General features: G+C 38.9%; 2 protein-coding genes across 13 annotated transcripts in view; one reads left to right on the top strand and one right to left on the bottom strand.

Annotated features, from left to right (window-relative positions):
* The window catches only part of LOC132196420 (disintegrin and metalloproteinase domain-containing protein 23), a 233,040-nt gene extending 218,793 nt beyond the window's left edge, over positions 1 to 14,247 (top strand). For 4 of the 11 annotated variants that reach the window (XM_059619045.1, XM_059619043.1, XM_059619050.1 and 1 more), the window contains 8 exons: positions 342 to 380; positions 3,075 to 3,260; positions 3,338 to 3,418; positions 3,933 to 3,997; positions 4,095 to 4,755; positions 7,723 to 7,749; positions 9,453 to 9,623; positions 10,742 to 14,247. In XM_059619045.1, the coding sequence (XP_059475028.1) occupies positions 342 to 380; positions 3,075 to 3,260; positions 3,338 to 3,418; positions 3,933 to 3,997; positions 4,095 to 4,755; positions 7,723 to 7,749; positions 9,453 to 9,623; positions 10,742 to 11,105 (1,594 nt within the window). In that variant the 3' untranslated portion in view covers positions 11,106 to 14,247. Of the gene's footprint in view, positions 1 to 241; positions 381 to 3,074; positions 3,261 to 3,337; positions 3,419 to 3,932; positions 3,998 to 4,094; positions 4,756 to 7,722; positions 7,750 to 8,427; positions 8,499 to 9,452; positions 9,624 to 10,368 lie in introns of those variants that run through there. The other 7 variants (XM_059619048.1, XM_059619044.1, XM_059619052.1 and 4 more) reach the window with 7 other exon arrangements.
* LOC132196422 (transmembrane protein 222) overlaps positions 1 to 15,339 on the bottom strand; it is a 30,221-nt gene extending 14,882 nt beyond the window's left edge. The window contains exons 1-4 of one of the 2 annotated variants that reach the window (XM_059619056.1): positions 15,172 to 15,339; positions 14,900 to 15,110; positions 14,513 to 14,643; positions 13,307 to 14,446 (exon numbers count right to left, since the gene is read on the bottom strand). In XM_059619056.1, the coding sequence (XP_059475039.1) occupies positions 14,365 to 14,446; positions 14,513 to 14,643; positions 14,900 to 15,110; positions 15,172 to 15,245 (498 nt within the window). In that variant the 5' untranslated portion in view covers positions 15,246 to 15,339 and the 3' untranslated portion in view covers positions 13,307 to 14,364. Of the gene's footprint in view, positions 1 to 13,306; positions 14,447 to 14,512; positions 14,644 to 14,899; positions 15,111 to 15,171 lie in introns of those variants that run through there. The other variant, XM_059619055.1, reaches the window with a different exon arrangement.
* Positions 15,340 to 15,600: the final 261 nt, after the last annotated feature.

Raw genomic sequence — 15,600 nt, 5'->3', positions numbered from 1 at the left:
TTATATTATGTAATATCCTATGAAGTAAAACAAGATTTTTATTTCTCCATTTTTTTCTCTCTGTTTCGTGCATGCCGTCTCTTCTGGACGTCGTCCGTCTTTGCATCCACTGTACAAAATGACTCAAAATGCGTGTATGGCGATGAAATGTGCCGTACCCCTGTGCCTGCCGAACCCGCTGGATGTGACACTACTTCTATCTAACAATCTTAAATGTGGTTTGTTGGTTGACGTGAGACAGAAAACTACCACAGCACTGACACAGTGTTCTTGGTGGTGACGCTCATGTCCGTGGTGGGGGGCGTGTTCATTATGTTTGCCCTGATGGCCCTTTGCTACAGGTCAGTGGTTGTCCACAAAAACTTCTCCCTGTGTCTCAGGTTAGTGTTCATTGCAGAACTAAAGAGGTATTACTTGCTCTAATTGTATTCTGTGTTCTTTTCTCTCTTCTCTCTATCTTTCTCTCTTCGATTGATTGATTGATTCGAGCAGTTTTGTCTCTATCTTTGTATTATCACGGGATTATTTCAAAAGAATTTATTTCACGTTTTTTGCAAAAGAAAAAAGAATAATACTAATAAATTGCTCATTCACTTTAATTCTCGTTCAATCAAATAATTTCTTTTTCTGTGTTCTCTCAATCAACTCATTTTGAGTGAAATTCTGATTTTTCTTTCTCAACTTTGACTGCACCATTCGCAACATCCGCTCTTTTTGTTATTCGTGTGTCTCTCCTGAAAACAAAACTATTGGTTTTTTACGTGGGCGATAATCTTTATCATTTCCACATCTTTATGTGTTTCCTTGTAAAACCAGAAAAACCTGTGACTACTATTAAATAACAACTTTTCCATTTCTTTCTGATGAGAAAAAATAATAATAATCAAACCCTTTCTTCAACACCTGGCTTTTAAATCGATTAGAAAACTTTCTCCCATATATTATTTTCTTTCACGCCATCTACGTTTTGAATTTTCGTTTCTAGAGGAAGTTTTTATTTCCCATCCGCTTATTTAGAGATTATTCAATCCGAAAAGCCGTTTCTGATTTGCACTGAATAGTAGACCCAGGTTTAATTATTCTTGCAAGCCAAGTTTCTTGAACCGTGTTGGCATGCCAGTGTGTTGTAATGTAGATCACCTCTCTTCTTGCAAATCAAACAATGAGCTCTCTCTAGCTCTTTTTTCTCTTTTCTTCTTAAACATTCAAAAACCTCTCTCTGCCATAAGCTAAAATTCTCTCTCTTCTCTCGTGTTGCATGTTTTCGACCAAATTCTTTAATAATGGGTAATCTTACTGAAAAAGCGGCCGTTTTGTTTTTACTTTATATTATTTTCCGAGTCCCAATTATTATTAATTATAAACTTCAATCAGTCGAAAGAATTGAAAATGAAAAATAAAATCAAACGTTGTTCTGGATGGTGCAAAACTTATTTCTCTTCTCACGATTGGCATTTGATTTTTGCGCGCGATCAGACGAATTGAACTGAAACTACTACCTTTTTGGTTGTGCATTAAGTGCTGACTCCTTCCCCAGAAATCTGTTTTTACCTATATTTTTACAGACTCTAGTACCATGTCGAAACTGAACCATTCATTATCTAGAAACAATTATCTCTCTATCTCGCTCTTTGGGAACCTCTCATACAAACTTTTGATTTAGTTTCTTTTTTCCTTCCTTTCAACCGATCGTCTCTCTATGATACCATCTAGAGCATGAAACGAATATTTTTACGTAGGCCCCACTCGATTCACACTACTTATCTGGCATCGATATATTTTGCCTTTGATTTTTGTCGGACGAAACTCTCTTGCAATTTTTCAGTGTTCAACCTCAGGTATGTGATTGTTACGCTAAAAATCCAAACGATCACTCAATCCATTAATCTGTTTACTTGAGTAAATATACGCTGAGACATCAGAAAAACAAGCTGACACAGTCCCACTTGAGATGATATCACTATAGAAAAATGGAATAACTGACACAAGATTACCCTGCACCAAAATCACCCCTGTCAAAATCCGTTTTTAAGTCAAATCGGAAGCTTCATTTGTTTCCGATTCCCCCCAAAGTCATAGATGGAAAATAGGATTTTGAAGAAAAAAGTAAAAATCAATTCCGTCGACCCCCGCTTCCGCCCCCTTTCCTCAATTTCCTGACTGTAGACTGTCAGTGCATGCGATCAGTGTATTTGGTAGAGGTTGAATATCGTCAGTTACTCTCTTTCAATGACATCTACCCGTCATTCAGACACAAAGAGAAAAAAAAATACTTCAAACACTTCCGCACACTCGCATATCGCCGCCAAAATTTTGCCGCCAGAGCCGCCACCTGACCACAGGTAACTAAAAAACAGTTCAACATACAGACCAATTCTTCTTCTTCTTCTACAACCAACCAATGTGTTTCTGCATGCGACTATCTCACACGCACCCCACTTCCAAAAGTTCAGCTAGACTGTGCCTGCGGACGTAAAGGACGAGCAGGTTGCATACCTAGCTACTTCAGACTTTTCTTCTTATGCTTCTGTTTTGCCGAATTTGGTTTTTGTCTGCCGGTGAAAGGCCCTTCTTGAATTTTCCGATAAGTGGAGAATTTTTCATTATTAAATCCAATCGGGCGGAAATTAAATTTCGGTTTTTTTCCAACACTGTCTTTTTTTAATTTTTCACTCTTTATCTACTTTTACTCGAGAAGAATGAAGTTTTGGGGGCAAGTTTTTGTCGAAGAAAGGCAAGTATTTTGGCGGCGATGTAGTTGGTTCCATCTTCTCAAATTTGCACGCTTCACCTCTGTGGTGATGTAATCTGAACTCTCTGTGTTGCAAGTTTGTGTTCTCTCTGTCGTGTGTTTCGTGCTCAACGCCCGAATCTGCCGCCGTTCTCCGCGTTTGAAAATAATCGGGTTGATTTCGTTCAAAAACTAAAATATACATCTTTTAAATTCGAATTGAAATGGGAACGCGGCGGATTCGAGTTTGGTTGTGTCATACTTCACCTCATCAAATCAGCACACACACCCAGCGCAGGCAAACGACCGGCCTTTCTAACCGGCGCCGCTTTGCACATTCTAGACGGAGCACCCTGCACTCGTACGACCCGCCGTACGCCAAGAAACCCTTGCCCAAAAACTACGCGCCCAAGCACGGAGACGCCCCGCCTCCACCGCCCCCTGCTGGTAGCAACTACACTGCTGAGGAGCAGGCGGCGCTCGACAGTGCCAACAAAATCCTCACCTTTGGCAACATGCCCTCCTACAGGTACAAAAAAACGACCATTAAATTAATTAAATTACAAAAACCCCTAACAATGATTGACTTTGATAATTTATCCGCAGTCGCCAAGATCCACAGGGAAGAGTTTTGTTTAGACCTGTGAATCACGCCACTGCGCCTGGCATGGCAGCAGCCCGATTACAGTAAGTAGCTTTGAAAATGAATGTCACGAATAGATATTTTAACAATATAGTGGAGCACAACATTTTACTTTTTAAATAGGTTTCAAGTGCACAATGAGTCTTTAATTTTAAAAACATTTCAATTTTTAATACTTAATATTCAACTTATGTAAGTTATGTAAAGACAGGCTATCTCTTCCTAAATTCATTATCTTTAGATTATAATTTATATAATTTTTTTTGTGCTTCAAAAAGAGAATATAAAAAATTTTTAAAAATACAAATATTATATTTTAAAATTAAAGAAAAAATAAGAATAATTAAATGTCTTCCATTTTAAAAATTTAATTTTAATTAAATAGAGAAACATATTGTTTTAATATGCAAGCAGAATTATGCATACTTTGAACCTTTTTTTACTTTATAGCTAAATGAAGGGTAATTTAATCGCCTTAATCGATCAATTATGCTGTAAGTCAGTAGGAGCGGAAATTTTTTTAATCACCTAGTTGCTCAAAATTCCCATTTGTTGCAGGGATCATAAAATGCAGCTCAAAAGATTAGGTGCCAGTTCCGGCAGCGAGGACGACATGATTTCAGGTACTGTGAATTTTTCATTGCGAAAGTCGTGTAGCATAAATCAGGAATAGTTTTGGTAAAAAAAAGAGTGGGGAGAATTCACACTGGCGTTTTGCAGGAGAGGAAGAAGCCGTGTCGTTCATCGACCTGCCGTCGTCGAAGCTGCCCGAGAAGGGCATCCTGAAGAAGTCTGGTCCGTACGGCACCGTGCAAGACCTGAAGGACAAGTGGGCGGAGGAGATGTCGGACAGCCAGGACATGATGTCGTCGTCGGACAACACGCTGATGGGCGACATGCCCGTGTCGGAGGTGGAGCGCACCCTGAAGAGCCTTAACGGCTACCACGAGGACATCCTGGAGGCGCTGCGGACGGCCGCCTCGCACCGCACCGGTTCCACGGTGGGCCTGGAGGCGGCGGCCGCAGCGGCCGTGGCGGCCGCCAACCGGGCGGGCCCGTCTGGCCTCGGGAGCCAGGAGCTGCGGCTCAAGGAGGCGTGCTACCCGCACGACTACGCCAGCGACTACCCGAACCCCAGTTTGCTCAAGTCCAGCCAGGAAAAGCTGGTGGCCGTGGCGGCCGCGGCCATCGCAAGCAGTGCCGGTGATAGTGGCGACGAGGACGCTGTGCCGCCGTGCAACACAATACGTATCCGCAACCTCGAGGATTTAATCCGCCAACTCGAGCACCACTCGTCGCGCCACATGAGCCCCAGTGGCTCCGAGGACATTAGAATGTCGGAGACAGAGGCTGATCGGCATTATCGTCTCGAGAACGAGGGGTGGGTGTCGCCTGCCAGTTTCACTACCTCCCCGGCCCCCTTCCTGCGCCCCTCCTACTTGCCGGCCCCCACGTCCGCCCCCGTCCACAGACGCATGCTGCCCAGACCGTGGCGCGAGGCCGACTCGCCCGAAACGCCAGAGTCCTGGGGCCTTAGATAGTATAAAGAGGCTTTCATGTACAATTACTATTAGCGCCAGTCCGCCTCGTGTTTCCTCCCCCGATTAATATTTAATTGCGGCGTCTGATTTCCAAAAACAGACTCATGAGCTTACAACAACAGCGTAATATCTCGCGAATTCTAAAATCTTTAAAAATAACACACTCGCTCAAGCCCTCGGTCCCCGCTACTGTTTTTGAAAATCAAGCTCCAAAGACCCTGACGCCTTACGTGCATGAGCTGAACAAAAAAATAATATTCCTCTCGGCAACAGGAGCTGTGGTGTTGATGAATATTTGTCTCGTTCGTTCGTTCGTTTCCTTGGCACTTGTGCATGCATGAGTAGATTAGTGGTAGCCTGCGATGTTTTCATGTTGGCTTGTTGAACATACCAGCAACAAATTTTTATTGCGCGATGCCTGCAGCGATCTGAACGGGCGTATTTTACAATTCAATGTTAACTAGGGAGAGAGGGATATATCATGTTGATATATTTGCAATAGTTTACTTACAAAAAAAGAAAGATCCATACAAAAATGTGCGACTTTTAATACTGTTGACAGAGAGAGTTGAATTTTCGAGACACACTAAGGTAAGTTTGGACAATCGAATTCACGTTTCTGCAGCAGGCAAAGCATGCATTCGATTGGGAAATGATGATGATTATTATATATAATATATTCTAACTCGTAATGATATTTAAATAACAAAAAATATAAAGCAGCTCAACTCCGCTAATATTTAATAAAAAAAAAAAATCAATTTTCGGACGTCCAGCGAGACGGATGAGGTAGTGCGAGTCCGCAAGCAGACAAAAGCTTTTTCTTCATCGGTGATCAAAACTTTTTTAAATATCTATAGATGAGCGACTCTTTGTCCTATAAATTAAAAAAAAAAAGTATTATTATATTTGTCGAGAATGTCCCACGCACTTCTCCACGCGCTCATTGTGGCTGTTTTCCGCCTAGAAAGAGTGAATTCCTGTTTAAAATAAACTTGGACAACTTTTATTTGCTCGTCCTCCCCGCGTGTTTAGACCCCATCGTTTGCAATTAAAAAAAATAATAAACCATTAAGTCCCTTTTTAATGTCCGGCCCTTTGGTGTTTTCCATTAATGGCAGCTCAATAGATCCACAGTGACGTGTAAACTTTTCACATAATAAGAACTAAATGATTTTTCGGCTAAAGTTAACAATCATCTATCAAACAAACATACTCTTTAGCTTTGGTGTATTTTGAGAGCTGATTTAATGTTAGAGGAGAGGTCCCTGTTGTGTGAATCAATGTTCCTTCTTCGAATGTATAAGCATCGCAGCCTAGCAGGTGAAACTGATTGATTTGCGATTGTTTTGATTTTTTATTGAGGTTGGAATTATTCTTAAATTAGCAATGAAAAATGTCAATGTTACTTGGCCCGACTATAGCTTATTTCAATATAATATGGATATTTTTAATTAAAATAACTCGTCTGACATACTTAATGTTCTAGTCTGTAGATGTAGACCACTTACTGCTCTTCAACCCCAGAATCTTTCACTAACCCTTTGTCACTGTAGGGGCGGGAGGTTCGTAATCGCGTGCTTTTAACTTAAATGAGATCAAGCAAAAACTCACCCAATTCTAAAAGCATAAGTTTACAATTAACAACACATATATCGTATATTCTAAGGAGAGCCACAGCAAAAAAAGAGTTGAGATCGTATGGGGTCGTCCCTAAAATTATCTATCGGAAAATGGAACGATGTCGAAACTTTTGATTGAATCTGGCAGGAAACACTAAAATATTCGCAGCACCGGAAAAGGGAAAAGCAAACTGAAAAATCGCGAAATGTTATTGACTTGCAGAATAGATTTTAAATAACTTTGGGATTGCGATTGAAGCAGATATTCTAAATATTGATGGTGATAACTAATTATATTATGAAGCACACTCACTCACATAATAAATAAAAATGCTTAAATACACGAGATTATTAAAAGGCAGACAATTAACTAATCTTGCTTGTGTTTTGCAATCGCATACTTTGTCGGCATTGGATTGGAAAAGAGGCGCAGCCTTTTTACTAAAAAAATATATATAATAACTACACTACTCAGATTGCAAGCAAGTGTACGTCTTAAATGTGATGCATGAGGTAGTTGTAAAATATAATTATTATTTCCTATCTCGACTTATTAATTAATTGAGAGAAAGCATTTTATTCTGCAGAATTGAGAATTGTGTATTTCTGTCAATCGCACCAAGTTATTTATTATTATTATTGTATATTATCACACATTCTATTCTTTACTGGCACGTTTACTTGATTTGCTTCTCACACCTTTATCAATGTATTCGATTTCGTTATTGTTTGTTGCACAGCATCTTCTCAGTAATCTCGTCGAAGCGTCTGAATCGCCGCTGACGTGTGCGCACATTTGGAAAATTTCAAAATCAAAACCGTGGCTCCGTCATCGGCGATGGGACGACCGCACCTAGGTCAATTGAACTTTTCGATTTTATTAATTACTTACTATTACTATTAGACACTCAATTGTTAGATACTTTCTATTATACATGGTGTATAAATTTTATTATTTTGTTGTCATCCTAACTGTGGATATACATATAATATTATAACTGCCAATAGTTTGTATCAAAATATAAATAAGATCTTTTTACAAGACATACTTTTCTGTTTCTTGTTCTTTCGGAATTTTCTCTACTATGCTCTATCATTACCACTATGCTACTATTCTATCATAATAATACACATATTACTCGTATGGTGACTTGCGTTACTAACACTTGAAAATATACTATTCAGCGTGCACATGACACCTGGACGGAGAAGGTACTAGTAGCACATTCATTAATTCATTCATTCTGCCGCTTTTCACTTTCATAGATTTGATGCCTGCATTTTAGTCCCACCTTAAAGATTAGCGCGATTGTTAGCAATTTTTGGCACTTTGCTGCTTTAATTCACCTTGCAGCTACTCAGTAAATAAAAAAAATCCAAACTCCCTCTTCCTTCCAACATGCTGAAACTTCACCACCACTCCACCCCAAGTCTTTGAATTAAAAACCACGCGCTGCCTAAAAAAATTCCCCAAAAGAATAAAAATGGACACGCTGTTTTCATGAAAAAAATGTGTGTAGAAATCAAAACAACGCTTGTCCTGTTCAATTATTTTGTAGTTTTTCAAATAATTATCATTCCCAGGAAAAAATAGTGTCTAATGAAAAAAAAATAACAATCATATTCTTTAAATTTTGGTTGGGAACGTGTCAGAGAACAGCGTGCAGAAAAGCTGTGACTGACACTTAAAAAGATGTTTTATCTATTATAATTTTTATTATTACTCTTCTCGTTGCATGCCTTTGAAAAATCTAGTAGAAGCCCCATTCCCCTCACACACACGCACACGAAAATATTTACCACCCTGCCCGCTGTGTGTGTGTGTGTGAGTGCGTGTGCCACCGACGAGATCGTAGCAAAGAAGCGAGCCTGACCCTATCTATGTTGCAGGACTCGCAAATTCTTCATGTGAATGTTTGACCAGCCCCCCAGTCCATGGCCCGGTGCCTTCTGTAGAGGAGGTAACTCTGCACTCGCGCATGCTTTCGCTCTGTGCACTCTTCTAAATGCCTGCTGTGCCCCTCCGACTTGACCTCTTTTACTGTAAATTAGCTACACACTTACACTGACGTGATGTCGAAACACACTCCCGACGTGTACAAAAAAAATTCATGTCACCCGCCCATCAGCTCCTGTCGCTCTCCACCCGTCGCTAAAAATTGAACGTCCCAATCCACGCGCATTGATTCTTCTTTCCCACCGTCCCACACGCCATGGTTGCGTTGAAAATAATCAAAAGGTTGATTCCAAACCGCTTCCGCCGCGAAATGCGCGACTTTGCCTGGGATTGTCTGTGCTGCGAGGAGAGAGTTTTGTCAGTGGCATTGATATGCAACCAGCTCGGATTAAGTGGCGAGACGGTTGCATACCTTTGAAAATTCAGGCGTTCAAATCTACACATGATTTGATCTCCGATTTTGTTTTAAATTATTAAAAAATATTTTATAAGTGTATTAAGCAGGAAAAAAAATCATCATTCCTTTTATTCGAAAGTCTTGATTATTTTAAAAGTTAATTTTTTACAAACATTGTCATACTTAGAAAAAAAAATGTACATCAGAGAGTCTGATTGAACCTTGTGAATGAAAATTTTAGCCAAAGAAAGTTTCAACTATACTGTGCCTCAAGTGTTTATAAAATGGCTAATTTGTGAATTTGGAAATACTTTGATATTGATACAAAGAAGTCTGTAAGCTCAAAATTATACTTGCATTGATTCAATGCCAAATTAGGTGGTTAAAGCTGTACACATAGGATGACGTTTTCAAACAAATAACATTGTCAAATAGCTTTCAGAAAATAAATATTGCAGACAATTCAGGCAAAGAATAGTGACGCGCGGACGGAAGAGGCCGGAGTCGAGCGTGGACCTGGTGCTCGACGCAGCCTAACGAGCTGCTTATTCTTTTTTGCAGAGGCCAAGACCCGCGCTTCGTTTTCGGACGCTACCGCCTGCCGCAGGGGTCTCGAAGGACTCCACAGTCGCAGAGTGGCTCTAGAACCGGCTCATACAGGGAAGAAGAAATTTACGAGAGCGCCGACCCGGACCGGGGGGAGATAGAGGAGGCGCCGCACAGTGGCAGCAGGTGCGAATCACTTTCACGTTCCTCTTTTCGTTTTAGTCCGTCCTCCTTTTAGAAGCAATTAATTCACCCCTATTCATAACTGCTCATTTATTTCTGTCTTGCTGAAAAAGCAAAACTTCTGCTGCATTGAGGTTTTTCAATATTATTTTCTTATATATTCTTCGTATTTTTTAGACTTTTGATTGGCACTCTTTTTAAACGAGCACATAATTTTTAGCTCTTGGCAAACTTCTGGAGTCAATTATCTGTATGATTTTGATATTGTTTTTCTTAACTAGAGCACAATTTCTTGTGAAATAGACCATTGACTGAAGGGATAACTATAGTTTGAAATTTTAAAGGTTTAGATTTTTTTATATACTGCACTTTTTATAAAATTTTGCCACTTTTATGGGGCGTATAAAATCTGTGGTCATATTTTGAATAATTCGAAAACTCGTTTCTGCTCTGACCGATTCCATAATTTGCCAATCTTTTTTGATGCACGCAGCAAAAGTTTTCCCACCTTGTCTGCAGCGAAGTGATGAGCCACTCTTTTGGTTCCCTATGTGCCCGATCGCTGCAGGCAAGGCGCAAAATTGTTAACTATATAAACAATTTTGGTCCAGAAATTTGTACATACGTTTATATTCCAAATCTCTCATATATATTAATTTTTGTATAATTTTCAAACTGAAATTATATTTGACAATGACTGATTGACACAATTTTGATGCCATTTCTCGTTTTCTCTTTTTTCTAACAGTGAATGGTTACGCGGCAGAAACCAGTACTAAAATTCTCTCTAAAAACAAAACAAAGAAATACTATATTACGACATTTTGCCAAAAAACTAAGTGCTCAAGAAAAACTGTAGCTTGTTAGAGTCAACTTGAGACTGGAGCATGCAATCACACTCTGTTTCGCAAAAAAATTATGAAAAAAAGTACGCCTCTGCATGCCGAGCGGACAAATTCAGAGAAACCAAAATGAATAGTTAACAATTACTCGTACGAGTGAGCAAACGTTTTGAAAAAAAGTATCAGTAAAAAATAACACTACTGCCAAAACAAAACAAAAAATGCAATCAATGAAACCGTCTGTTTAACACAAAAAATTCGTGTGTGTGCCGCTGCCAGTGGAGACGACGAGTTCGCCGCCGCCCAACAGTTAGTGCGGTCGGCCAGCGAAGAGGCCCTGCCCGTGACGGGCGCCAAGCGCAAGTCCCGCCACCTGCTTGACCACGACAAGTCTGAGTGTCCGACGTGCCGCAACTCGGACGAAGAGGACGAAGACGCGAGCACCGCCAAGATCTTCCCCAACTCGTCCGTCGACCAGTTGGACGCGGTGTCGACCGCCTCCGCCACCCTCGCCGCCTCCTACTCGCGCCTCTCGGCCAGCGACGAGTCCCGCGAGTCCTCTAGGGACGCCGTCTCCGCGTCCGACGACCCCGCCGCCGCCCTGCTGCTCCAGCCCACGCGCTATCCCGAATACAAGCACTGAGCAAGGAAAGCTGCTCCTGCTTCCTTTCGGCTCACCTCCCACCCTCCCCTCTCACTCTGAATCTCGTAAAGTCTAATTGAGGTAAAAATCTCTTCCCTGATTTTATCGCAGGGTAAAGATTTTCTTTGATTTCAATTTTTTACCATGATATTTACTAGTGTGTTGGCTAATTGAACTTTTTGAAAAGCAAAATTTTTAATGACTGCGTAGAAATTTTGAACTAGGTGGGTTTAAACTAATTTATTTCCCGTCTTTCATTGAAATTACTATGGTCTAATCATTTGATTTTTATCTCAGGAAAGTGGGAGGCTTATCTAATTTGACTGATTATCCTGCATTGGAAATTACTAATTTAATACTTAATTTTGATCTTTTGAAAACATTGTGCAAGAAATTGAGAATTTTGGTTTGCAGAAAGGTGCCTTTAAAATAATAACCAGTTACAACTTGATCTTAATTTAGCAACTTTTTTTATCTCTCCTATAAATTTTTACTGGAGGCAGGAGCACCTCTTCCTGAGCCGAAGTAAAATAATTAAAAAAAATCACGCAAGCAAGCTTCTTTTATATAAAAAACCGGACTTTTGATAACAAACAACACATTTAGAAAAAAATCTATAACCCATACAAGGAAACGAATCACAAAAACCACGTGAGTGCGCGAGCTTTAAAAGTATAAATTTTAGACACGCGAACAATCCGTTTGTAGTGAACTTGAGAGAGCGGAGCACCTCTGTTTTTTCCAAGACACAACACGCAAGGACATTACTAAATATAAGAATAATCTCACACGTCGAGTACCTAACCTACCGGCGTATGAAGCGGACTCGTTGTAAAATATTTTTAGTGGGTTGATTCACCAAAGACTGAGCGCTGCATGCTTCTCAACTACGTTGTTGAAATATCTCCTCTCATTCAACATTTCTAAAAAAGAAAATCGAGCAAAAGTATCTAAGAAAATCGTGCGGATATGCGAGCTGAGAATCTCTCGAATCGTTGGGTTTGGAAAGAGCTGCTGACAAAAAGTAAAAACAGTGTACGTGCGAAGAAGAGCAAGATTGAAAGAAGCGTTTTTGCGATGGAAAAGTGCGAGAACCGTTTTGTTTTTAGCCTGGAAATATGTCTGTCTCACTGAATAAGAGCACTGCTGCTGCTACTGTTTCCAATAAAATGAAGAAAATATACTGTGTTCACTGCCCGAGGGTCGCGCGAAAGAAATGTAATAATAATTATTATTAATACATACTTTGGAAAAGAAGAACAAAAAAGCGCTGCGATGAGATTCGACGACGAATGCGCGGGTCTATACAAATAAAAAGAGTGAAGCAAGGTGTATTGAAAAATTACACACTCGACTCACACAAAAAAACAAGCAAAGAGCGTCATATTCTAATTTAAAGGAGGTTGCAGGTCGAAGGATAACTTCAGCCCCTCCGAATTTAAACATGTAATAAAAAAAAACACGCTCTTTTTTATCCTGCAGCCGGCCGACGACTTTTATACTCGCTCCGGGCCGAGTGAGAAGTTAAAAAGTACCACGCCAGACGCGCGTTTCGTGTTATTCTTTGGCCTGCCACTTCCTGTGCACCAAGATTAAATGCAGAGCAGCCTCGCAACACCAAAATGAATAAAGAGCTCAATAATACTAACTTATTGTCAACTGGTTTTAGCCGAAAATGCCGAGTGCGTGCGCGTGTAGTTTTGATTACTTGATTCTTCTGATCGAGCTGCCGGTTAGTGCCACAACAATGGAGTTTTAATTCGATATTCGCTTAGTTTGCAATTACTTTTCAGAAAATTTGACGGGTCAATATTTTAAAATGATCGCGAATTTTTAAATTTAATTACGATCAATCTGCGTGAAAGTGGTGCTCACCGGGGGCACCCTCAATTAGACTCATTAGACGATTCATGTTGGCATTTTTAAAACTAGCTGTTATTTGTACCACTGGTGGTATGAGAGAAAGAGTGTGCGTGCGTTGATCGTTTCAGAGAGACTGTCGACTTGTTATTAAAGAAAAAAAATACGATGGAAATATACACAGCGCGAGACGAGAGAAAAAAATCATGAAATATATTATATATATTTACACAAGGAGGATCTCTGCATGTAATATTGGTGCAGACACAAATCAAGCAAAAATAAATAGGTGAAGAATATTGAAATTATGATTAATGAGAAAAACTGCTGTCATAAACACAATTGTTTATTTTTACTCTTGATAACAAGCGCTGTAAATAGATAAGTTTAAACAAGTGCAAAAATTATTATGAAAAAAGAAGATGATGTTTTTGAGCGGATGGAGCGGAAAAATGAGCCAAAAATAAATATAAAAAAGGAATTTGTTAACTGTCATTTATAATTATCAACGGAGAAAGAGAGACAAACATGAGAAGAAAGCATGGGCTGTATGGAAATAATTATGTTCTTCAACTACTGTGTCTGAAAATTTGTCTTATTATTCGATATTGTGTTTGAACGATGACACTTTTCTCGTATATTACATAATATATATTTACTAAAAGTGAAATCACATTATCACACACACAATTTTGTGTTGTTTTTCGTACCATCTTCGAAAAAAGTAAACGGAAAAATCATCGAGTATGTGACTGGGTTTTCTCTCAAGAGGCTCGCCTGTTGTTATCACTGTACACTTCCAGAAAATACAACTTGTTCTTGTTGTTTTGATAGCGTTTAAACAAAAGAAAGAAAAATACGTATTCCTCTTATCTTCTCCGACTTATTCTATGTGACGAACGAATGCAAGAGCGGTGAAAAAATTACTGATAATTTCATTAATCTGGTTTTTGTTATTTGTTCAATTATCCGTTGAACCGAGACGACAATTCCCACACAAGACCTGAGTTGAACACAAGCGATTGCAGTTTTTAGACTTAATGAAATGAAGAAAGAAAAATAGTTATTGCATTTAATGTTTTAGGTGTAAGTATACATTGCGACAAAAAGAGAAGAATTTTTATTGCATACGAAAAATATCAATTGTGTTTTTATTTTGCAAAGACATAATTATGTATATACACAACACGAAAACACACTCACTAACGGCAGTTGAACAAACCCAAATGTTGAAACTATTTCTAATGTTCAGACAATGATGAAAAAATAATAAGAAAAGTGAAAAAATAAAATTTGTTTAATTTCTTAAAAATTTCCTGTTAATTTAGCACGCCGGAATTTTAGTGCGATATTTTTTATATTTTGACTAGATAAACCGCACTCAAGTTTAAATACATTATTACATGGTAAAGTAAACAGTTAAGACTGTCACTGTCGTGAGCACCAGAAACGGAAGCCAAGTCTTTAGCCAAGCTCCAAAACTAGAATTATTAAAATTTCCATATATATTTTTCGTACAAAAAAAAGGAAAAAAAATCAGTTCTTACCTTACGTATTTGCTGTGGACAAGGGAAAGGAAACAGAGCTTGACCATATTCCAAGAGGAGCTTTCATCATACTCCATCGTGTTCAGCGCCATTGCCACATGGGAATGACAGTTGTCGCAACACAGGTTATGCTAAAATGAAAAAAATAAAATAAGCAAGTTTTGAATAGAATAGTTTTGTAAGCAATTCTAGTAATTTAAATTTTTAGCAAAAAAGATAAATAATGTCAGATATTTATGTAAGATAAAATATTGATTTGCTTTTAGTTCACATTTATTTTAGCAGACGAAATTTAAAAAAAGTGAAGATCAAAAATACAAAATATGACAATATAAAATATACTTCTTACAAAAATTGAATATTATTTTAACTATATAATTTATTTACCATTCTTCCTTTGTATTCCTCCGACGCCTCCACGACAGCCCTGTCCCAAGAGGCAGGGCCACCTTTCACGCGGCTGACATCCAATTTCCAATATTTAGTGGGTCGCCCAAAGCCCATATTATCCTCAGACACGTAGTACGGACCTGCAAAGTCCCTTATAATACCAGACGACATGCAAATTCCCATGTGGCCAATAATAGGGCACAACCATCTGCAAAATAAAAAAAAAATTCAGCATTTTTGACGTTTACAAAAACTTACTGCTAACTCACGTCAACAAAGGGATTGGAGTCCAAACCACGCAGAAAGGGTACCTTGTTTTGCTGTGGTCCATTTCGCAGTCCATTACCGGGTACGAAAAATTATTTCACCAGTTAAAATTGTTAAAGTTCTACTAAAACTTTCACCATTTCAGCAGTCTTGTGACTGACCACTGAAAAGTGGGCGTGCATCAATAAACAAAACTTTCAGCAGTACCAACGCTTACAATTATGAACCAACGCAATCAAACTTTGAATTCAGACAGGTAGATAATAAAATTAGATTCATTTACATTTTTTAATTATAAAAAAAATTTGTTTAGTTAGGTTCTTATAAATATACTGAATTTAAAAAAATTTAATTTGGCGAAAATCTGTTTGGCACTGTTTTGTTGGCTGCTTTTAAGAGGGCGTACCCTTAGCTTTGCAGACAATTTGCAG

This window comes from Neocloeon triangulifer, unplaced genomic scaffold, assembly GCF_031216515.1.
Source record: "Neocloeon triangulifer isolate White Clay Creek 2 clone unplaced genomic scaffold, ASM3121651v1 ptg000012l, whole genome shotgun sequence".
Classification (NCBI taxonomy): Eukaryota; Metazoa; Arthropoda; class Insecta; order Ephemeroptera; family Baetidae; genus Neocloeon; species Neocloeon triangulifer.
The sequence above is the reverse complement of the archived record's forward strand: the minus strand, read 5'-3'. Positions and strand labels throughout refer to the sequence as shown.